At 38.7% G+C, this 24,808-nt stretch overlaps 1 protein-coding gene and 1 long non-coding RNA gene across 2 annotated transcripts; both read left to right on the top strand.

Annotated features, from left to right (window-relative positions):
• The first annotated feature begins 1,428 nt into the window (after nt 1-1,428).
• On the top strand, nt 1,429-15,561 carry LOC140158523 (uncharacterized). The gene is made up of 4 exons (XR_011859793.1): nt 1,429-1,566; nt 7,341-7,426; nt 14,596-14,667; nt 15,223-15,561. It is a non-coding gene; the product is annotated as an uncharacterized lncRNA (long non-coding RNA).
• Nucleotides 15,562-15,567: 6 nt separating this feature from the next.
• LOC140158431 (uncharacterized) lies at nt 15,568-16,990 on the top strand. The gene has a single exon (XM_072181521.1). The coding sequence runs from the start codon at nt 15,659-15,661 to the stop codon at nt 16,988-16,990; it is 1,332 nt and encodes a 443-aa protein (XP_072037622.1). The 5' UTR covers nt 15,568-15,658.
• Nucleotides 16,991-24,808: the final 7,818 nt, after the last annotated feature.

Raw genomic sequence — 24,808 nt, 5'->3', positions numbered from 1 at the left:
ATCATCCTGAAAATTTTATCGATTTTGTTGACATACAACAAAAAATATAAGACCTCAAAACCCATGGTTTGTTTGGTGAAACCTCAAGCATGATCATAGATGGCCGCCATGGAAAATATCTCCATAGAGGAGATGAACAATAAGTGCATTATTTCAAATGAAAAGCGGTAGTCTTAAACATTGTTCAATCTTTTAAGGTCAGCACATTTTATCTTCAAAATTATTATATTTCATCATGGCATAAGTTTGGTAACATTAATCACTACCAATTTTGAGAAATTTGCTCCAACTCAAAGGTTATCTTTACTACATTGAGCAATACTGTGTGTGCATGGAAGACATGATGGTCCCCGGTTTTTATACTCCCTATGAAATGGACATGGTAGTGAGAAGTGCACGGGGAAGTGCATTTGAGATGTGCCGCGGTGGGCTTAAACATTCTTAAATTTCTTAACATCCTACACATTTTGTCTTCATAAATAGTTAAATTTTATGAGTATGTAAGTTTGCTTGTCTGATTCACTCCAAATTCGGAGATAATTGCGTTTGAACACCTGATGCACGGAATGGTGTCACTTCAACCTGTTGTAGTTCTCATCTCATTAAAATTTTCATTAAAAAAAGTTGATCTCTTCATGCAGGAAGGTCCTCTCTATTTACTGACCAAACAGGAAAAAGTTTGGTTAATGTTTTCTGGTGGAATCAGGAATTTCTTGAAACACCCTGATATAGGCCTACATTTGGATCAAAACAAGTAGGCCCCCTATGTACGCCATTTAACAGGCCTGGGATTTCTTGTATCGATCAGTTTCTCCATAGACAATACGTGTGTGAGAGCACGCACACAGTAAATGAAAAATCGTTCTAGTGGAAACTGTATTGAGAGTGGGCATCCCTAATACTATATAAGAAACTCATCATGATGATTGCCAGAGAATAGTTAAGATGTAGCTTGTACCGTTTTTTTGTGGCATCCTTCAGAAGTGAGCGGTCCGATACCAATATTTTCGGTCAAATCTCCATTCAATTAACACGGGGAGTTGGCTAGCTATGCCTTGCCCTCACTCATATTTTACAAAAGTGCGACTATTTCTGAACATCTAACCTAGCTGTAATTTTAGGTCATGTTAGAGAAATATATTTGCTAGAAGTTTAGAGAATAGCTAACATATTGGCTGGTTATTTTTCACACAGTGATGTTAACTAGGCAAGTGCCCATTCTTGCAACGTACATCATTTGTAGGGGTCACGCGTCAATGGTGAGAGCACTGTGTATTGTGTATAGGAAAACGGACAGTAACTGCAGTATGAATAGTAAAGGAGTAGGACGAAAGTGTTGATGGACGGAATGACAGTAGACCGTATTCAATAAGTCGTATTAGGCTACAGGCTGTGATTAGCCATTATGGACAAAAAATCTCTCGGAAACTTTCAGAAATGTACTTGAACTCATCTAAAAAACCACATGAAAATGGTTTACAATTCCATGAAGATATAATTTTGAAAAGATTTTGTCGTTGTCTACTTCCTAACTGAAGTCACTCTGTGGTGCATAACCTATACCAGGTATTTACACAGTAGTAAACAGATATGATGTAGATGCAAATATATCATGGACATGCAATTGGGTATGTATACCGTACCTATTACTTCTACTTCTACTTCTACGTTGATACTCAGCATAATCCTCCAGAGGATGTAGAGCCAAGGAAATAACTTAGAATGCTCTAGTGCGGTGCCAAAGTTGCGGTGCATATTATACATGGTGCAAGTAAAAAAGTCTGGTCCTTTAAATGTGTGCTGCAACTGCTCCCTTGAAGGCCTCAGCTGTTGGCAGGGCGAGGACATCTCCAGGGAGGTTGTTCCACCACACACCGTCATCATCCCTATATCTTCGTGTTAAAAATTGCCGTGGTAGTACGATAAATCCTCACGTTTTTCAACAACTACGCATGGTGATTTTGAGATATTTTGTTCGAGATAGGCCGTGCGACTCAGGCTATGCATACAATTTGAGATTTTGAGAGCCGGCCACACTGTTTCTATTCTATGTTTTACGATTTTCGCATGATCAGTATATGGCTGGCGTAACCGCCTGGCGATGGAGCTGCTACTGGCGTAGCTTACTTTTCGCTTCGGCGGAGCTAAATTGACCAATCATGTTAGATCTTTTCATTACGCGGAGCCAGTTGATGCATCATCGTTCCAGAGAGAAAACTCTTGCCAAAATTAATGTTTACTATGTGGATTTTAAATGAATCGAATGTAAATAAACCACAAACAGTTGTACAGGATCAATACCATTGTTTGATTAGTGTATAGTCAATGTTACCTTGCATGCATGTGCCATGTGTGTGGCGTGTTTGTTTGTTTGTCTACTGTGTCAGGCCAGGATCACTGACACCCACGGTACTGATACTACTGTCATACTATCACGGTGATCATATTGTTGAATGTTGTTGACTTTAAAATAATCATGATGCAGTCATGTCTACAGTAGAATTCACCACGACCTTTGAAGGACTTAAACCCCATTAAAAGCTATTAAACCAAGATAACACTCAATGAAAACAGCTCAACTATGTTACATCAGATCTTCTCTGGTTAAATACACACTGCACTTGTGTCTGTTTTACCTGTGCAATGAACAATGAGCTGGTATTATAGTTTCAGTTGGGTGAATGATTATAAAGCTTAACATAAGGTAACAATACTGTCTGGGCTTTTGTTTACGAAATGAGACAATAGTCTGCTTATTGTTAACCAGCGTTCTTGAAAATGAGAAGCATAATGGTTTGCAGACTTAACACGGTTTAGAAATAATTTGTTCATATTTTTTGGTGTTATCTGTCGTTTACATATCCTTCCTAAAACACAAAAGTACCAATATTTCCAAACACTTAAATTAGCTAAAAAATTAGGAAATGTTACAAAACTATATTTTCTAGAATTTCAGAGAATACTTTAAATATTGACTGGTTATTTTTTACACAGTGACGTCATATAGGCAATGGCATAATACTTCTAACATACACTAGGTCACGCGTCAATGGTGAGCGCACTGAGTATTGTGTATAGGAAAAGCGGGCAGTACCGTAACTACAGTATGTATGGCCTACTACTAGTATATAAAGTAAATCCGAACTGGTTTGCTGAAGGTCGAATTCCATGAGGCCACGCGCGCAAGATGTACAAATCAGCTCCCGGCGATACACTGCAGATCGCAGAATTGTGTGCATGGTTTACCACCACTCTGCCTAGCTATATAGTTGTGTACAATACTGTATGAGTTTCTTGTGAGTGCATGTCCATCTTAATAATAAGTCGGTTCGTACTTTTCATAAATTACTTTTTGAATCATAACTATCGTGACCGAGGATATCTTGCAACCACGTGAAGCTCGTCTGGCAAATTCTTAATGACTAAATTCGCTTCACGTAATGAGTAAGTCGTACTTGATTGGTCAGTTTTACCTCCGAGTAATGAAAAACTCTAACATGATTGGTCAATTTGGCTCCACGGAACAAAAAGTCAGCTACGCGTAGCAGCTCCACGTTGTGGCGGTTGCGGCCTACCATATCAGTATCCCATATGATATTTCTATTGTAAGAAAATTTTATTTGTTGTCACGTAAATCACAGGTTTCGTTTAAATGTACTAACTGGAAATTAAATGTACTAATTAGTGAGGACCGGTATTTTGCTGTGGATATGTTTAACTGCAATTTGCGGGTAAAAATTTGAAATCCTGGGTAAAAATTTTGATAATATTCAACTCTTTGAGAAAATTATTTTATAAAGGAATGCTGGTAAAACCAGGTGCAATACAATGTACATTATTGACACACTATCACGCTCTTTATCTTCGTCAATAATAGAATAATCGATTTCAATCGAATTGAATGCATGAGTTTGTAGTTGACTACTGAGCGACCTAAGCGATCGATTGCTAGCCAATCAGATAGAACTCCTTTTCTTGCGTTCAGTGAAATACCACTCGCCTGTCGCTCACTACCACTCGCCCGTCGCTCACCAACGGAGTATTAAATTTATATTTATCGTATAGGACGTCGACGGTGTGCACCAGTTGACGGTGCGTGGGAAAAATGAGTATCTGTACAGTTGGATGCGAGATTGAATGGCTTGGTACCAGGGTTTTCTTTAAGCATTTTGCTGAAGGGGTATTTTCAAATTTTTTTGACCCTTTCAATTGTGAATTTTTCCTCTGAAGGAGTCAAAAATATTGCCCAAGGGGTATTTTTATAATATTATTTTTGAAGAAATTTTTAACAATATGTGTGTTTTTGGATCCGGATTGGGGTGGTGGTGGGGGGAGGGAATCTCCCCTAATATTTTGCCAGGGGGATGGTCCATACAATCATCCCCCAATGGTGACGGCTGTATGTGGGTTTCTGACCAAATTAACCTCATATTTGGCCATTTTAGCCCCAAAAGTGCACATTTTTGCGCTTCTCGCTAATTTATTCCACTTTTGCACCATATTTCAACAGTTAAGCTTCAAAATGGCAAAATTTGTTGTACCATAAACTTATTCTTTCTCCAAAAGGTGCTGGATTCCCCGGTGGGTTCAGTCTTCACTGACAATGTGTACGCATGATGGTTCCAATTAGGGGTACTTTTCAAGAAATGTCCATGAATTTTCGAGGACAAAATTGTTCATGATTGTCCAAATTAGGGGTGTTTTGGAGCAAAATTGTCCTTGAAATGGAAAATAGGGTGTATTTCTAGGACTTTCGTCCGTGTTTTACCGCTACAGTTTTGTTATTGTCCTCATTTCCCGTGAAATAGGGGGAAATTCAAAAGCGTCCTTGAAATGGTAAAAATAGGGTATTTATTTGGAAAAATGTCCTCGATTCCTCGTAATAAGGGGGTGAAATGAAAATCGTCCTCAAATTGATAAAATAGGGCAGGTATTTGGGGCAAATTTTCCTTGATTTCAGCATAAAATAGGGGTAAAATTGCTGCAAATGTCCTCGATTCCCCGTGAAATAGGGGTCATTTTCAAATCCTGGAACGGTCATACGTCCTACCTTTAAATACAAACTGAACCCACCGGGCTGGATTCACTATACTTCAAGACACACAATCTCCCCCCCCCCCCCAGTCAAAAAGAAATCTACACCACTGTTTGGAGCAGTGGCGGATCTAGAAACAGTCAGAAGGGGTGGGGCAATTTTAGAAGAAAATAATAATATTTAAAGATGCCCCCTGAGAAGTAAGAAACTTTTGCAAAATGAAGACCTAATTGAAGCAATTTGGTGGATCATTTTGGCAATATTAATGTGTAAAATTTTATTTTAAAAAAGCCGAACATTTGTGAAATGAGCAGTCTATGGAGTCTTTCGTGGACGGCCAGTTTTCCCTATTAGTAGGCCTATAAATTGTGTTAAACATAAATTGGCAAATGTCGAAAGTAGAAGTGAAAGTGGCCATTTGTTTATCAACTACTCAGGGTGATGTTCCCCCCTTAGAACTTGGAAAATTTTGCAAAATGAAGACCTAATTGAAGCGATTTGGTGGACCATTTTGGCACTATTACTGTGTAAAATTTAAATTTGAACAGTTAAAAAGCTGAAAATTGTGAAATGCCGGTCCGTAAAGCCTTTCGTTGTCCTACATATCGGGAGTATAGGTCCTAAATGCCAAAAGCCGAGAATAAATACACAATATCAGGTGTTTCTCTATTCAATTCTTGCAATATCTGAACGCGTACGTTTTCAAGATTTTGTACGCATTGGACGTTGGAACTAGGGATTTGAAGGAGTCAGAAAAGTGCCTGAACGCGTAAATATGCGTGTTTTGTGCGTTAAAGAAAACCCTGCTTGGTACTTGAGAGGGTGATAGTACAACTTGTACTACAAGGAACTTATACGATGTCCTCATTCACAAACTGATACTATCTGTCCGAGCGGTCCGAATTTTGAGCCATACAAGTTTACGTGGTGAACTATTATGATACATGGTTGCTCGAGAAGTCTAGCCAAGAATTTGCTCACCGATAGCTTCACATTCTAGGCATGAGACCATTGCATTCAAAATCTACTCGGATTAACTTAAATAGCAATTGAAGTTCAGAAGTATAAAACATAGCCGATCACGACAGGTGCTTGCATTAAAAATGCATGTTGCTAAAATTTAGACTCGCTTGCCAGTCTCGTGTACGCCGTTTGTACACAGAGACTGGCTTTTGCCATTTTGTGTGTCAATGGGATTTATACACTTAACGTTTTGCGCAGCTCAAACATTTCAACAATTTTTTTTGCAATTCAGTCAATATGAAATTGGTACTCACATATATCTGATCTGCAAATCATAGTTATCTTATTCAATGTATCCAAGTAAATTAAACTTGGTATTTCTGATACTTAAAAGGTAATTTCCAAGCCGTCGACCCCCCTACGTCCGACGAGCTTGTTCGGTGATGAAACAATGCAAGTCACGAGATGACCCACCTCATTTACAGCCGGTTTCGTCAAATCGTGTTCGCGATACAGCCATGTTGCACTCTTGAGGGCTAGACTAATTGGTGACGTCGATAGCAACGAGTAAACAAAATGGCTGGCAAAACTGAGAAAGTCGTGTATTTTAAAAAGTGTTTCATCGTGACGATCAGAAACCTCAAAAAACTTTTTTTGACCGTGTTGGATATGCTAACGATATACAGGTACATTGAAGGATATAAATTGGATGGTAAATATTGCAAGAAATCTACTCTCTAGAATCCTAGCGAGCTCGCAAAAAAAGTACCGTCCATGCGATTGAAAATGTAAAATCCCTACTACTAAAATTACACTTCAGCAAAATTTTAGACTGTCCAAAATAGGCAAATCTTGCTTAAAACATACATTTGACTCATCGAAATAACTTTCATCTAAATTTCAATATTAACAGAATAAATAACCTCCGGTGCAAAAAATTGCACCGCTGACCATGCTGACAGTGGCGCTGTCCGACCGAAAAACGATCGAATGCGTAACTATCATGTGCAAATTCAAAGCTAGAGTTCTTGAGTAAATGTATGGGTGGTAAGTTTTGTAGCTTTAAAAACTTAGCTTGTTTTGTAAAATCAGGATCATTACTATAAAATTTACTTATAAATTACTAAATAAAATAAAAAACTAATTGTATTTTCTCTACAAAAACAACAACAACCTTCTTTTGCAGTGTTATTTTTGTGCCATTGACAAACACAAAGAAATCAAATTTAAATTATTTTCCTTTTTCTTCCTCACATACCCTTTTTCTATGTACATGTATACTGTGCATAGCACTGCATATGTAAGCCTACATGTAAATGATTTATTGTATTTTGTTCTTTAGTGCTATATGAAGATGTACAACCCTCATCAACGCAACCCCTTTGGTCTCAGGACTGAAGGAATCAGCTCATCAAAAGCAACCAGAAGGTAAGATTACATACATAGGGCATGAACTTGTGTTCAATTTGATCATCAATGTAAAGCTTGGATGACCTACATTTTACAATTTAATAGGAGATATAGTTTAGGCTCTGGCATTTTAAAAAGAACCTGTCCCATATATCCTAGCTTTACTTGACTCGACTGAGAATTTAATACTGCTTTAAATTGTTCTATTGTCCTGGCTTCTCCAACTGTCCTGGGAGAGCTGTTCCAGTGATTCACCCTCAGGGATAAAAACTGCCTCCTGCAGTTGAGATGCTTGGGGAGAGTTTATTTGTATTTCTGTTGGGAATGTCCCTTGTTCCTCCTGTGTTGCTGAATACATTAATGAACTTTCAACTGTGGACTTTCTCAAAACTCTGAAACTTAAAAGGAATGTTGTATATCACTGTGTATGCTCATACATGTTGGTAGATAATCAAGCAAAGTAGATTTAAACTGTCATTCAACACAACATATATTGAGATACATGTAGTTACCTCAATAGGTCAAGAGCAGGACATTCAACTCCATCAGTTTATCATTGGAGTCCTCCTGATGAGGATGTGTGTTGTACACATCGAAATATTGAGGTAACTATCTCAATATAATTATGTTGTGTTGAATGACAGTTTAAATCTACTTTGCTTAAAAGGAATGAGTATTATGCTTGATATAGTCAGCCCAGCTAATGTTGTGTTTACTCCACAGACACCAACAGCAAACAAGAAAAAGTGGTGGGAATCTCAAGGGTCACTCTGGAGCCTTGTGCCGTGTGAAGGCATGAAATGCCAGGGACAAGGGAAGCAGTATCTTGTAATCCTTCTCTTTTTAGGAACCCAAACTCCAGCACAGTACTCCAGGAATAGGTCTCACCAGAACAAAGAAAAGCTTTGTGGTATCCGGATCATTGGATCTAACTGTTCTGCCAAGCAAACATTGGGCCTTACTGAAGTAACTTTAGGGGTTACGTATTAGATAAAATCAGACATAAATGATGACTGAAGTGACTCGGACATTACTTTCGTTGATGGTGTATTTCACGAGTAAACATTCATCCAACAAAACACACGCACGGGTAGTTTATCTTAAGGCTGACATTACTGAATGCGTATCACTTTGAGATTAAAGGGATACTACAACATTACGAAACAAAACATTTTTTGTTATTGCCATGAAATTAGCATGCTGAGTAAAATAAGTTTTTGACTTTCCACTGCTATGATACTTGATGCTAAACTGAGTCAAGGTGTGGCAAAAGTACTGGTGTTGAGTACATTTTGTTTTGTTCAGAACTACATCTCTGTGTACTCAGTGAATGATAAATAAATCATTACCATGAAAACAATTCTGAGTGTCCATTGTTTTCTTTTACAGACTGACTGATGATGTGACATTATGTCAACATACTTTTGAAACAGTGGTTTGTGTTTCAGAGTTAAAGTGTCCTTTCACAGTTCAATGTCCTTTCACAATCCAATGTGAACACAATACCTGGTTACTTAGTTCTAGTCTGTTAATTAATACAGTATGGTTACATGTCTCATTCCTTTCACCTTTCCTTTTTTTTTTTAAAAAGTAACACAAAACAGTTTGATTTTAATTGTTGAACAAGTTCTGAAAAAGAATCTGGATGAAAACAACAATTTTCGATTGAAACATTATTTAGGATTTTTTTTTTTCTGATTGTTTTTGAAAAGTTCAAACATATGAAATATGTGAAATTTAAAACAACATTAAACAGTTTCATTGAATCAAACAAATTTTTAACACCTTGATGATGACCAAGAGATTAACGCGGTGAAGATGTGATCATATTATGAAATTGGAAATAACAACAATTTCAAAACAATTTTTTTCCTTTGTTTTGAACAAAAAAAATAATAATACAGAAAAATGGTGGAATTTTCCTTGACTTGAAATGAAAGAAAAAAATTTTGCACTGAAATAAATCACATTGTTTCTGACAAAAATAAAATTGTTTTGGCAAAAATTATTACTGGATTTGCCTAACATGAGAAAAAAAAAATTAGATCTTTTGGTCATCGTTATCTAAAATTACTGGTGTGATCAATGCAAAGTAGATTGAAGACTGCAGACTCCATATCTGGTCTTGTTGACTCGGCAGTGATGAGATGAAATGGAATCACACCATGTGATGTAAATGTGTATTATTTCAATATGTGTGCTGTGTATTTGATACAAGTTGACAACTGTATCAGTGTTAGGGGCTAAGCATTGTGCGTCATAATGCTTCTTACAAGTGAGCATAGTACAGTATAACTCAATTGCGTTTCAACACATAAAAATACACTGTGGACTGCAATTCAACTTTTAGAACTGTGGATTACTTGGCAGCCTAAAATAAGAATTTTCTCGCTTTGCACTTTTGATTTGATTGATTTCGGAATTTAACATGAAAAAAAAAATGTGAAAAAAAGAAATGCAATACGTGCAAACTGTGCTAAATGCGTGCTAAAGTACGCTTAAGCTATAACCTAGCTAGCTATACTGCCGTAAACTATCAAAAAAAAAAAAAAGCTAAGTTGCAGTCATGTTCTAAAAACTCAAGTTCTGGTTCCCTAAGATGCACTATATCAATCACACAACAAAATCTTGCAGATGCCCTGGCAATCTTCTGTTTCTTTGTGGTCTTTGTCTAGCTGGCACTTGCGGTTGTGGTGCTGGTGGTGCTTCAGCTGTAGGATCTTCATCATCGTAGTCACTAAGATCTGGCTGCTGTTCGATGCCTTTCAGCTGACAGTGCGTCTTCTTGTAGTACGAGATGTTCCTGGTAACAGTTCTATTGCCATCGCTTGCGGTGATCATGCTCCCTTTCACTTTTGTAACTTTGTACAGCTGTGTGTGATAAGGTGTTTGGTGCGATCTGAAGGAAGCGTCTCTCTTCAGGAGGACTGTGTCTCCCACATTTAGAGTCTTTGGGACCGAGTTCTTGCGCTTTTCTGCGTTTGCCTTCATTGTTTGTTTGGCTTTTCTGTCATGACTGCGAACTTTATTGTTCTTGGGTTCTGGCGATATCTCTGGCAGTCGTGTGCGTATCGGACGACCGAATAGGAGTGTTGCTGGTGCTTCGCCTGTGGAACTATGGGGGGTCGCTCTGTGATTTCTTAGATACTTATTTAGGGCTTGTTTCCAATTTTGCTGTTCTGTTGTCGCATGTACGATACAACTTTTTCAAGTTCCGCATCATTCTCTCTACTTCTCCGTTGGCCTGGGGCCAAAGTGGTGTTACTTTGCGGTGGTGGAAGCCAGAATATTGAGCAAACTGAGCAAATTCTGCGCTATTGAATGGGGGACCATTATCAGTACGGACTGTAACTGGAATGCCATAAGCAGCAAAAATGGTATCAAGCTTAGGAACGACTGTTTTGGCTGAGGTTGACTTGATGACTTCTATGACTGGAAATCTACTGTAATCGTCGAGAACTACCATTAGATATTCTCCTGTGGGTAATTCCTTGAAGTCAATGCTCAACTGTTGCCATGGACCAGGTGGTAGGTCTGACATCTTAAGTGGTTCACTGGTATTCCTTTCAACTGTTGATGCTTGGCATGGTAAGCAGGAAGCTACTGTTTGTTCTACCAGGTGATCAATTCCAGGAAACCAGATTTTGAGACGCATAAGTTGTTTTGTTTTGATGATTCCCTGATGCCCTTCATGAGCAATGTCTACTGTTCTCTGTTGGAGACTCTTTGGGATCACAATGCGGTGGTCTCGTAGTAGTATGTTGTGTTCTGCATTAACGCTAAGTTCATTGCGGACTTTGTGTAAACTGTCTATGTCTTTCTTGTTTGCAGCTGTGGCTCTTTGCTGGACTGTGTGCCATTGATTGTTATTGATTGCCCAAATGCATTCTTGCAGTACTGTGTCATTCTGTGTTTCAAGTTCTATTTCAGCTACTGTAAGGGATTTGGGAACTGCATTTGAAGTTATCAGGTTGACATATTCTTCTGCCATCTTTTCTTCTCTACTGGAAGACTTGGTACATGGAAGTGGATGGCGCGACATATAGTTGGCGGGATTTGATTTTCCTGGTTGGTACTTGAGTGTATAGTCATACTCCTGTAGTCTCATTAACCATCGCTCAATGCGTAATGGTGGCTTGGATGATGGGTTATTGAAGATTGAGAGTAGTGGTTTGTGGTCCGTCACTACTTCAAATTCACCTCCATTACAAGTACATGTGAAAATGTTTGACACCCCACGCGACTCCTAGCGCTTCACGTTCAGTCTGAGAGTAGCGTTGTTCTACTTCTGTCAAAGACCTACTGCCTAGAGCTACGAGGTAGGATGTAGTGTCCTCGTGCTGAATTAGCATAGCACCAAGCCCAACTGGGCTGGCATCTACAACCACTTCTGTTTGTAGATTTTGGTTGAAATAAGCCATTTTACAATGTTCGGTTATTGCATGCTTAATTTCTTGCAAGGCGCTTTCTTGTGGACCTTCCCAGGTCCACTTAGAATCGTCTTTTGTGAGTTGTCTCAGTGGTTCTGTGATTGTGGCAAGCTGTGGTATGAAGCGTGCACAGTATGTGGCTAGTCCAAGGAGACTGCGGACTTTCTCTTTGGATGTCGGTGGTGAAGCATTCTGTAAGGCTTTCACTTTCTCTGGGCTGGGTGAAATTCCCTCACCGCTGAATGTGTGACCAAAGAAATCGACTGAGTTCAAACCAAACTTGCACTTGTCTTTATTGACTGTTAGATTTCTGTCTTTAAGTCTTTGAAGACAATGTCTGAGGCGTTCTTTGTGCTCTTCTGGATCTTTGCCAAAGACGAGAATGTCATCTGAGATGTTAATGACTCCATCAAGGCCTGCTAACGCTGACTGGATTAAATTTTGGAACTTCTCGGCAGCGCTGTTTACTCGAAATTTAACCTCTTGAACTGAAAGAGACCAACATGAGTTGAAAACACTGTAAGATATCTGGAATCTTCATGGAGCTCTATTTGGTGGTAACCATTCTTCAGATCTAATTTCGAGAAGACTGTAGCACCATTAAGACTGGCTAGAATGTCATCTATGGTAGGCGTGACATGCCGCTCACGCTGAATTGCTTTATTTGGAGCTCTCATGTCGATGCATAGTCTAATCTCATTTGGACTTTTTGGTTTCTTCACAACTGTAATTGGTGAGACCCATGGTGTCGGCTTGTCTGTCACCGTTTCTATGACATCAAGGTCTTGTAGGCGTTGTAATTCAGCCTCAACTTGTTTCCTGACTTGGAATGGTATTCTTCTGTGTGGCTGGGCTACTGGCTGTACGTCTTCATTAACATGTAGCTTGCATGTTGTTTCCGTAAGCTTTCCTAAGCCCTTGAAGCAATCTTGGTATTCTGCTAAGATTTGGTCTATAGTCTGATCAGCGTCTATTTCACAAACTATGTGAATTATGTGTAGGGCTTTGGCTGTGGCATAGCTAAGTAGAGACTCGCTGACGCTTTTGACAACGTAGAATGCGGTACGGAGTGTTTCACCGTTGCAGACAACTGTGACATACATTTTACCAAGAACATGAAGCCTCTTCTTGGCGCCATATGCATAAATCTTGGCACGTGTCTTATGTAGTTTGGGTTTAGTTTTCAGCTTATTGTACTGATGTCTGCTCATTACGTTGACCGTTGCTCGGTGTCAAGCAATAAATTGACTTGTTGACCATCAAGCTTGAGTTTTATATGTGGTTGCTTGTCTACATCATTGGTTGTGTAACTTGTGGCACGGAGGACAAAAGCATACTCCTCTTCATCACTGTCGGGATTCTGTGCATCGCTGTCACTGGTGTCAGCAATGGCGTTTGCTTGGGCGTGTGCCTTTTTCCGGCATACCGTAGAAAAATGGCCCTTTTTCCGACAATAGTTGCAACATTTTCCACTTGCTGGGCAGGTACCCTGATGTGGGTAATCTCCTCCGCAGTTGTTGCAGCGCCGTTTACCCGCTGATGGCTTTGACTTGAATTCAGCCTTATTGGTTGAACCTGACTTGATACCATATTTGCTTTTGTTTTTTTGTGGGGTGGGGATTTTTGCACTTGATTGACCACGAGATTTCACTGACTTAGAGTGCACTGCATTGGCCTGATGATGTGACTTATCTGATTGTGACATGTTAGCTACTTGCACAGTTGCGGTTTCTTCCACCTGAATGGTATGTATTGCCTTTTTCAAAGTCAGATCATCTTTGCGCAACAATCGTTGTGCGAGTTTATTATTTGACAGTCCAAGGATGATTCTGTCCAAGATCAAGCTGTCTTTAAGGTCGCCAAACTCACACGTTTCGGCAAGGGTGCGCAGTGCCGTTACGAAGGAGTCAACTGACTCACCATGTTTCTGTGCCCGGGTATTAAATATGTACCTTTCATACGTGAGGTTTTTCTTACCGGCACAATGTGCAGCGAATTTGGCAATGACTGGGGAAATTTTATTTGCATCACCATCATTTTCCCATTCAAATGTGTTGTATGTGTCTACTGCTTCTTGTCCTACAACACTTAGAAATGTAGCAACTCGCTGTGCATCAGATTTAGAGGCTATACCTGTAGCAAGTTCGAAATTTTCATATCGTTGGCGAAATTTCTTCCAAATGTCTGCCAAAGTACGGGAAGACATATCGAGTTCTGGTGGCGGTGGTATCGTTGTAAATGCTGCTGCCATGATTGTTTGTTTACATACACGTCGTGCACGTGAGATTTGCAAACCGGCTCAAATCATGCAGAATTTCTCAATGATAACACTTACTTACGCCCGGCTGCTTGCATATGTGGGTTCCGGGGTATCTTTTACACCGATCGTCGCCATTGAAGTAACTTTAGGGGTTACGTATTAGATAAAATCAGACATAAATGATGACTGAAGTGACTCGGACATTACTTTCGTTGATGGTGTATTTCACGAGTAAACATTCATCCAACAAAACACACGCACGGGTAGTTTATCTTAAGGCTGACATTACTGAATGCGTATCACTTTGAGATTAAAGGGATACTACAACATTACACTAATACTAGTGACAGCGTCAACATGGGGACCCCACTCAAGGTTTGATGACAGGACAACACCTCATTACACCTGTCTTTGTAATAATAATAATCACTAATTATAATATTTGTAACAATCAGTACTGGTAACGATTATTGTTTATTTGATTGCTCTTTATGTAGAATTCAGAAGTAGTGAGAATTTCCGCTTACAAGTAACAAAGAAGGACAAGACAAGCATACACTGCAAACCTTGTAAGTTAATTTGAAATTAACAAAAGTAAAGTTATGTAAAGATACTTAAGAATGTATGCTAAACAAAAAGCATGTTTTATAGTACGAATATTGTCATAAATTGTCAAAATAATGTATTCATTAATGGTAGCTTCTTAGGTGAAAAGGTGGTGTCATTTGTTCGTCATTTTATTCCAGTTGAAATTCATATACATGTATGGAAGATATGATATTAATCTTCCACACAGGGAGTGTAAATTTCACATGGGTTTACCTGAATGTAAGCTCCATTTGAAATCTACACCCCCTGTGTGGGAGATTAAGGTCATGTCTTTCATAGGGGGTGTATGGATTTCAGCTGGAATAACTCATTTGGAGAATTCTGTCCCCACGTACTTGTTTCCATCCTGCCATGAACGTGCCAGCCTGCTGCTGTGTCAAAAGGAGATATTTGTTTCAAATTGCATCAACTGTTGTTAGATTGGTACATTCCATCCAAATATTTCAGGGCAACTAAAATCTACTGTTATCTTGCATAAAAGTATTATTTAATTATTTTTTATTGTTTTAATGCAGGTCAATCTAGGTGAGAATGTTAACCATGTTACAGACGTTCAGATGTACAACCTGTCGAGTCAGTTTTGATTCTTTTGACAAAGTATCACAGCATACACGTAGACACAAGATGAGGTATAGCAAAATTCTCTGCAAGAAAACGAATCTCAATCCAGGAAAGGACTTGAAGTTGAAGGTCTTGAATGGGGGAAATGTGTGTTTAAGGACAAGAAAGAACTTTTTGTCATGTAAGCATTGTGAGATATGCTACACAAGCAAAGATGCCCTCAATAGACATATAATGACACACCATGGAGGGAAACTATATGACTGCAAGCTTTGTCCGGCTTGGTTTACATATACAAACAAACATATCAAAAATCACCATAAAGAGACGCCCCATCAGTGTGAGTACTGTTTGAAATGTTTTAAAGACAATTGTACTCTCAAAATACACATGCAAATGCACACTAAAGAACCAAATCCGGGACTAAATCAGTGTGAATATTGCCGGAAATATTTTGCATACAATCGCACGCTCAAAGCACATATCAGCACTCACACCAATGTGAAAACCCACCAGTGCGAGTACTGTCAGAAATGTTTTCCACGAAGCGATCATCTCAAAAAACACATGCGAATTCACACCAAATTGAGACCCCACCAGTGTGAGTATTGTAAGAAATGCTTCGGCACAATTAGGTATATCAAAAAGCACATAAGAATTCACACAAATGAGAAACCCTATCAGTGTGATTGTTGTGGGAAATGTTTTGCAATGAATAGTGTTCTGAAAAATCATATTAAAACTCACACCAAAGAGAAACCTTATCAGTGTGAATACTGTCAGGTTTGCTTTGCACGAAGTGATGATCTCAAAACACACATAAGAGTTCACACCAAAGAGAAATCCTATCAGTGTGAGTTTTGTCAAAAATATTTTGCAAGGAATTATTCTCTGAAAAATCATATTAGAACTCACACCAAAGAGAAACCATATCAGTGTGAGGAATGTGGGAAATGTTTTGCTTGGCCTAGATGTCTGAAAGTTCATATTAGTTATACTCACAGCACAGAAAAACCATATCAGTGTGAGCATTGCGAGGAACACTTTATGAAGAAGAGTCATCTGAATAGACATATGAAAAACCACACCAAAGAGAAACCCTATCAGTGTGCGTACTGTCAGAGATGTTTTGCACGTAGAGGTTATCTCAACGATCACATCAGAACTCATACCAAAGAGAAACCCTATCAGTGTGAGCATTGTCAGAAATGTTTTGCAAAAACTGGGGATCTTAAAATACACATCAGAATTCACACTAACGAGAAACCCTTTCAGTGCGAGCAATGTGGGAAATCCTTCATAAGATGCAGCCATCTGAAAAGGCATTTTAGAGTTCACACACAAGAGAAACCTTTTCAGTGTGAGTATTGTCAGAAATATTTTTCAGATCCAAGTTATTTTAAAAAACATGTAAGAAATCACACTGAGGAAAAAAATGATTATGATTATTTTTACAGGTCAATTTTACTGCAGGTCCAAAGATTTAAACCAATGAAATTTAGTGGAGTCTTGGAGATCAGCTCAACTGGTTTGACTGTCCATGATTTGACACTGAATATTTGCCTTCAATCAGAAGATTCGGGAAGAGTACAATGTACAGAAAATGATAATAAAAATACATTTTGTAATGTGCTCACCTCTAAATTAATTTCCATAACCACTCCAGGGGTACATGTAGAATTTTGGCACATCAGCATATTGACATGCGCAGAACGCATATAGACATTCGCAGAACACATATAGACATGCGCAAAACCCGGGGGGGGCACTCAACACAAATGACCATACGGGTATGCTCCCCGAAAGACCCCCCTTTTGGGTTTCGCAGCTCGAAAGACCCCTATATTTGACCAAAATAACGCTCCGAAAGACCCTTGATTTAGATAATTTCAGCTCTAAAAGACCCCAAAATTGCTCATTCCTCATATTTCTTGTTTTTTCAGGCGATTTTCAACCAAAAAGCCAAGAAAGACCCTTGATTTTGACTTTTCGCAGCTCCAAGAGACCCCATTTTACTTGTTCACAGCCCGCTTCGCAGCTCCGAAAGACCCCCTTTTACCGGTACGCCGTCAGCTCCCAAAGACCCACCATCCTAAAATTCCGGGGGAGCATACCCACCAAAATTTTTGATGTGCCCCCCCGGGCGCAAAACGCATAAAGACATGCGCAGAACGCGTAAAGACATGCGCAGAACGCGTATAGACATGTGCAGAACGCATATAGACAATTTTTATTTCAGGATTAGCTAGTAGTTGATTATGTTTAATGTTATGGCAATCTAGAAGTTTTATTGTATAAGACAATAATAGACAATGAAGATGTTTAAGGTTTTAATATGGAATTATAGGTGGATGAATGAATGAATGATTATGAATCAGGTTAGATCCAGGTATGCCGAATTGAAAGTTAAAATCTATTTAACTATACTTACTATTTTTAAACTATTCCCTCTAGTATCCCAGATCACGGTTCCCGGATGTTTCCTCAGGATGTCTGATTTTTCGGTGGCTATTGGTTAGTGACCCATGACGGGGTCGAAGAACTATGAGGGATCTTCTTAAAAGCAGAACTATAGGTCCCCACCAAGTTGTGGTGCATACCTCTTCCTCTTTCAAATCACTGTTCATAACATAGTTCATAAATGGTCCAGTCCAGTTGAACAGATTTTAACTTTCAATTTGTTATAATGAATTAACCTAGGCTTATCTCCACAAGCCATAGTTCACGTAATATCAAGTTCCTTATTTTTAGTTTTGGGTTGGTTTTGGTCACATGGTTTCCCATTGTCGTAGCTAAGCTCTTGTCTGATGTTATTATTGATAGCTTTGTCCTTATCCTTTCATGGTTTTATACAAACCCAAGACTTGGAGAAAGTATTCTCGATTTTCTATTTTGATCACAAACCTTTGTGGCTATATAAAGCCAAATTACACCAATTTGGCGCATTCCCTTACCAAACCCGAATGCAATTATTGCATTCAGAATGCATTCGGAATGCATTCGTATCTTACCATTGTGGTAGTGATGTGGCATTTTGTGGTATTTTGCATTTGAATGCATTCGAATGCAACAGACCACAAATTTTTTTAATCCTTTCGAATGCAATATCTACATTTTTGTGGTATTTTTGCATTCGGATCTGACAACTAAGGACTTAGACTATTTTCAACAAAAATCTTTGCATTCGTGTTGCATTCGGTTGCATTCTAATCCAACCACAAATGATGATCACATGTTCATCACATGTTTTTTTCAAAAGTGGCAGTTGATACTGGCAGTTATAGTCTCCACTAGCTTCCTGGTTGTATGGATGTAGCTGGATGTGAGCTGCTGGTATTGTGATATTACCACAGGAAATGTTTGGTTTTTTGTGAATAAAATACATACCAAGGCTCTGGACTATATTTAGATCAATGTGCAGTATTAGTATAGGAAATGGTAATTACAACAGTACTCCAAGAGGAGAATATTCATGAATCTAACAATTAAGGTAAGCTTATAAGCTTATTCAAATTTACAGTTTTGTAATATTATGCCACATGTAATCCAGGTGTATAGGATCTGTTCTACATGTATCTCTGACGTACGCTGTACATAGAGACATATGTATGTACATACGTATACATATTTAACGTAGTACAAGCAAGTAAGTGAGAATTTGTACACTTTACCCGGACACTTTATAGTTCTTTGGGGCTGTGCAATATAATTATGAGCCCTGGTGGGAGGGTAAAATGGGGGGGGCAAGAAAGTTTTGGCAAGCTGAAAGAGGGGGACGTAAGCAAGAGGGGGCAAGCAAAAGGGGGAGCAATTTTTGGCACACATTTATGGGGTGCCTTTTGAATAAAACGCTTGGAAGCACTTAAATATGCAAATTTTCCTGCTAGCTGCACTTGCAACATGTATCTATAGACCATTAATAAGGTCTGCAAATTGGGATCCCAAAAATTTGGCATGATGTGCAAGGAGGGGCAAAGATTTTTTGGCAGGCCGAGGGGGGGGACAAGCAATTTTTGGCAGGACGAGAGGGGGAGCAAGCAATTTTGGAGTGCTGTTTGGAATTTTACCCCTGGGGGCTTATAATTATTGCACAATCCCTTAACACATTTCAATTGTATTTCGATTTTGTAGATGTACGTACGGCCTCCATGTGTGATTGCCACACAGTGTGCGATTACGAGGGCTCGGAGGATCACCATACAGTGTGTGCCAATTAAACCTCCCACAGCGGAGGATTATTTGCCACACAGTGTGTGGGAATCCCATCAAGGCTTGGAGGATCACCACACGTGTGCGGCAGACAATTGCCACTCAGTGTGCTGGAATCCTTAGGGCTTGTGTGTGGCTAACCTCCAACATCGGATCGCCACACAGAATTTCCACATACCAAGACATAGCCCTATGTATAATCTTCCATACTCAATTGTTAATTGTATTTATCATAAATGTGAAAATCATATGTAAATGAATTGTATTGCAAATGGGATTAATGGGTGGCTCCATTTGAAATCTACACCTTGTGTGGGAGATTATGGTATATGTCTCTTCCATAGGGGATTTATGGATTTCAACTGGAATCACCCTTTGCAAAAATGTACTTTTATTTCATAATTTTATATGAAGTAAAATAGATAAGAGAATACATGTAGGATCAACAAATATAGTAGATCTTGAGTGTCTTAAAAGCAGGCTTGGGTGATTGTTAAAATAACAGATATTGATTAATGTTTTAATTATTTTTGATTAATCAAAATATCACCCAAACCTGCTTTAAAGCATCAAGCAAATGTGCTTGATGCAAAAATGCATTAAACAAGGTAAGCTTTTTCTCAATCTTCCTACATAGGCCTATGCATAAAACGTTAGTTTCCATCATTTCCATGAATGCAACAGGAGACTGAATGCAATTATTGTGGTATTAGCATTTGCTCCGAATGCATTCCGTGGTATTAGCATTTGCTCCGAATGCATTCCGAATGCATTCGGCGAATGCATTCCGAATGCATCCGAACGCATTCGGAGCTCATTTAAATATTTCGTGCATATTGAGGGCAACTCGAATGCTATTTTGCATTCGGAATGCATTCGACAACAAAAGCTAAGCATGGTGACCTTATGGTTGTGGTTATATAGGTTGTGGTTGTTAGGATTCATAATGCATTCTACCACAATGCTGCCGAATGCATTAAGAATGCAACAGGAATGCATTCAAGTTTGGTAAGGGTTTGTCTCTGCAGAAACCCATCAAAAAACTACTTCTAGAACAATCAAAAGTTTGAGTGAGCTAGTTAATGCTATAAACAGTATGGTAAATCAGTAACTGTTCATGCTTAATAAGTTGAAACAGGCTGTCGAATACGAAGGGTCAGTTTTATTTGTCTATTAAGAGATAAGCCACATTGTTGAGTATGCAGCCCCTCTGATATCCAAGATTTACTCGCAGGCAAGTGAATGAAATAGAGACTATCATGCAGAAAAGTATTTGCATCCTGGTACCAATTATACCACGTGTGCAGACACTTGAGCAAGTCTTGAACTTCAAGCAGTGCATGATTGCAGACAAGACGTGTAGGGAGTTTGCCAGATGTTGGGTCTTCATCATGATTCCCATTCTGTGAGTATAGCTCCACTTTATTGTCCTTAGACACAAGAGGAAGTTTGGTACTTTCAGAACATGCATAGATTAAAAGCTTTAGATTTTAAACTAAGCTTTTGAATGAAAATTAATTCCACCCTTCTCCTGTGATGTTTCTCAGTTCTTATGCAGTAGACCTATGTATTTACTCCTTGTGTGAGTGCAATGTTTGCCATCTTGTTTGTATGCAGACATTTTATTAATATGACAATGCCTAATTTACATGAGTGCAATATTATATTTACCATCCTGTAATCGTGTAGTTTAGCTAATAAGCCAGATGTTTTATTGTAATTGACAAATGATTCAGCCCATGGCTGCCAGTTGTTGAATTTAATAAATATATAAACACACACAAAATGCGAGGGTCATCATTTTACTACATTTAACACAAATCCATGCCGTATACCCATATTACTATTATGTTGATAGGTGTTATGTTAGGAGTACGAAATTGCTCGAGGACGGAATGTGAGTAGACCGTATCAGGTCGCGGTCTAGGCTTACAAGCTGTGATTAGCTACTGATTTTACGGGCGTACACCACTAAATAAACGTTCTTTTGAAATACATTGTACACGTAAAATTAAAGGACGAAAATAAGTTTGTTTTTCAACCCCATGTGACAATATTTGACAGTTCCGACTGGATGAAATTGAATAAAAAAATTTTGAAAATATATGAGACAAACTTTATTTTTCAGCTTGCATGAACGCTTTCTTAACCATGTCCGCACACGGATCAGTATCAGGAGCCGTACTTTTTTGACCACATCAAGGGTAAATGTCTCATTAAAGACAGAAACAAACCCTAACCCCTAACTCTAACCCCCGACCTTAATTGGCATACCGTGATCTAATGGCACGTTGGCGCAGCGGTACGGGCTCTGCCTTGTAATCGGTGGATTGTGAGTTTGAGCCCCGGCGGTGCCATCGTGTTATGCTCTTGGGCAAGGCGCTTTGCCTTAAGTTACTCGCCTCTCTCTACCCAGGGGTGAAATGGGGAGGTGTTATGAATATTGTCCATTGAGCGCCGCCCAAAGGTATGAGCATGCCTTGGGCATTGTATGGCAGCTGACATATTCTAACAACAGCGGAAAAGTGGTAAAGCGCTTTGGTACATGTGGAGGATAAATACCAACATTTTATTTTATCTACCAGGTCAAGATGCACCATTTTGTGATATTTTGAACATTGATCAATTGCATATCATTTAATTATAATAAACAATCATGAGCACTAGAGACATATGTGACCAGCTCCAACAAAACCCGGAACAAGTCGCCAGGCATGTTTGGAAGTTATAAGCCTTTAAAGATGACATTCCCATAAACAGGGGGGGGGGGTGATAAAATAAATCTAATTTTGGAAATTTTAATTTCATGGTATTTGACCTTGGGACTAAGTGGACTTTCAAATCCTCGAAAGTACTAATTAAAAAAGAGGTTTATTTAATCAATAATCGACAGTTGAACTATGCTAATCCCTATTTAATTTGGACACTAATTAGCCGATTAATCATAATAGCAATTTGGCAAAAATATCAAGGTATCATTTACAAAACTATACATGTACATATCATAAAAAGTATTGATGCTATTGATATAATTTTGGTATTATTTTAAAGCTTATTGTCCCGTGCTTACATTTTATTCAAATCATGAAATGTCAAAGGTGCGACTTGTTCCTGGCCCCGGGGGGGCACTATAGTGTCAAGAGGGGGTATCAGGCGCGTCCGAGGACTCTCAAAAAGCACCCTAAACAAGTATTTCCGAGACTGAAATTTCCCCACTAAACAAGTATAAGTTGCATGATTTGCTACCCTAAACAAGTATATAGTTGTCTTTTCCCTAACCCTAAACAAGTAATTGATGCAATTATTACCCCTAAACAAGTAAACACACATAACACAGGCGGCGAGTGGCATGATATCTAGGGCTAGCAATTTGTGGCAAGCCGTCTGAATTTTGAGCCATACAAGTTTACGTGGTGCTAAAGCTTACCTCAAAGTTCATGCAGTATGTCCAATATTTTCAAGATTTTTGGGCCAATAATTTCCCCTTTTTGGATCACAGGTCCAACCCTTTTTATTGAAATATTGTAGAATTTATTCTTTGGGATTGGGATGTACCCATTTCTCCACATATCCAAGAGAATTTTGAACTGCAAGTCCAACGCAAATTACGACCATGGCAATTGCAAACCACACATCGAAGTTAGAAGAAGACGGCAAGCACGGCCAGTTTAGCTTGGTTTATTTCCTAATTTCGTCTCGATTTAAAACATCCTAGAGCATTAATTATCATACTGGATTTAGGCCTAGTGGTAAACCCAACCAAAATCCTGAAACTCATTGATTTATATTTTAAGAAAGCCAAAATAGTTCCAAATTATTCAATCGTTGTGTTTATAAATACCCCGGTAAAATTTCACACATGTCAAAAGTTCATTGACACAGCTTGTTTACAAACGTAGAAGTTCGTGGTTGCTTTGTTGCTCCTTTAGACCATGTTCCGATCAACCAAATTTTCTGGGCTGGAAGCCACCAAGACTATGAATATTAATGAGTTTAAAGAGGTTTGGCCAATCGAAAATCCTCTTATATTTTTCCTCATAATTTATTGACTCCACAGTTAAGAAAAAGCGTGCTGATTGGTTATATATTCTGAACAAGTTGTGACCTCGTCCGGGGACCTCGTGTTTAGTATGCTAGCTGGGCCAGTATGGATCTGTCATCTCTGACAGCTAAAAGATGGCTTTTAAAGGCCCTTTCAGTGATTTCACAGGAACATTAAAAAATGGAAATTTGTCAGAGTTGCTTAGAAATAAAGAATAAGTCTACAGAATTTCATTAAACCACTTTTCCCTGAATACATCGACAAATTAGTCTAAAAACAGAAGTTTTAGAAAGGTTTTCTACTTCAACTCAGATCGACTCGAGAAAATCGAGATGTTCGTACAGTGCGCCACCAATCGACTGGAAAAACTTCCTAGTCCAGTGTTTCTAACACGGGGGAAGTAGAGTCTAAATTGATTTAAAACAGACGCTTAATTTTGTAGTAGAAAACAAAATCAGCAATTAAAGGTCACCGAGGCAAACTAACGGTCAATTCAAATATGAAAAACAGTTAAAAGCTGTTAAAATTGTGTATTTTGTTTAAAATAGTAGCTACTGATGTAATAAGTAGTAGAAACAATACGCAACGCGTGTTGGTACGTGGAGAGTGAGCTTCTTTCGATCTCGAGTCGGACTTTTTGTACTGTCAGTATCAAAAGTCCAGAATCATGCAAATGCTTTATTTTGTCTAAAATACACGGCTTTCGACCGAACCACTAGCAGGCTATGTTAGCACATCTATGCCAATTACAAAGGTACCAAAATCTGAATTTTGATGATTTTTACGATCGTCCGGATGAGCAAATCACTGAATGGGCCTTTAACTGCTTTTGGGGTGTATGAAGAAGACACTTTCCTTTCACTTTTCATGAATGAAGGAGAAAGCACAAAATCCCAAACTTGGCAAAACTACCGTAAGTACGTAAGAGCTCCAAAAACATACCCTTTTACACCAATTTACATGAATTTGATACCCTATTCACGTTACGCCCGGGGAGGCCATTCAAATATGACAGTGTACGCATGCGTGACCAAATTTTTTTCAAACACCCCCTAAACGAGTTTTACCCTACCAGCAAATTTAGCCCCTTAATAAGGTAATTTAATGTAGAATGTACCCCTAATGAGTTTTTGGCTGGTAAAAATGCAACAAATGTACCCTTTTTGGACTCATAATTTACCAAAAATTTGAAAAGGTACCCTAAACAAGTTGTCCAGTTTCAGAAAACTACCCTTATTCTTGAAAATCACTGTTTTTAGACCCTAAAAGCGTCACGCGCGTAACTTGCC

Source organism: Amphiura filiformis, chromosome 8 (assembly GCF_039555335.1).
Source record: "Amphiura filiformis chromosome 8, Afil_fr2py, whole genome shotgun sequence".
Classification (NCBI taxonomy): domain Eukaryota; kingdom Metazoa; phylum Echinodermata; class Ophiuroidea; order Amphilepidida; family Amphiuridae; genus Amphiura; species Amphiura filiformis.
The sequence above is the reverse complement of the archived record's forward strand: the minus strand, read 5'-3'. Positions and strand labels throughout refer to the sequence as shown.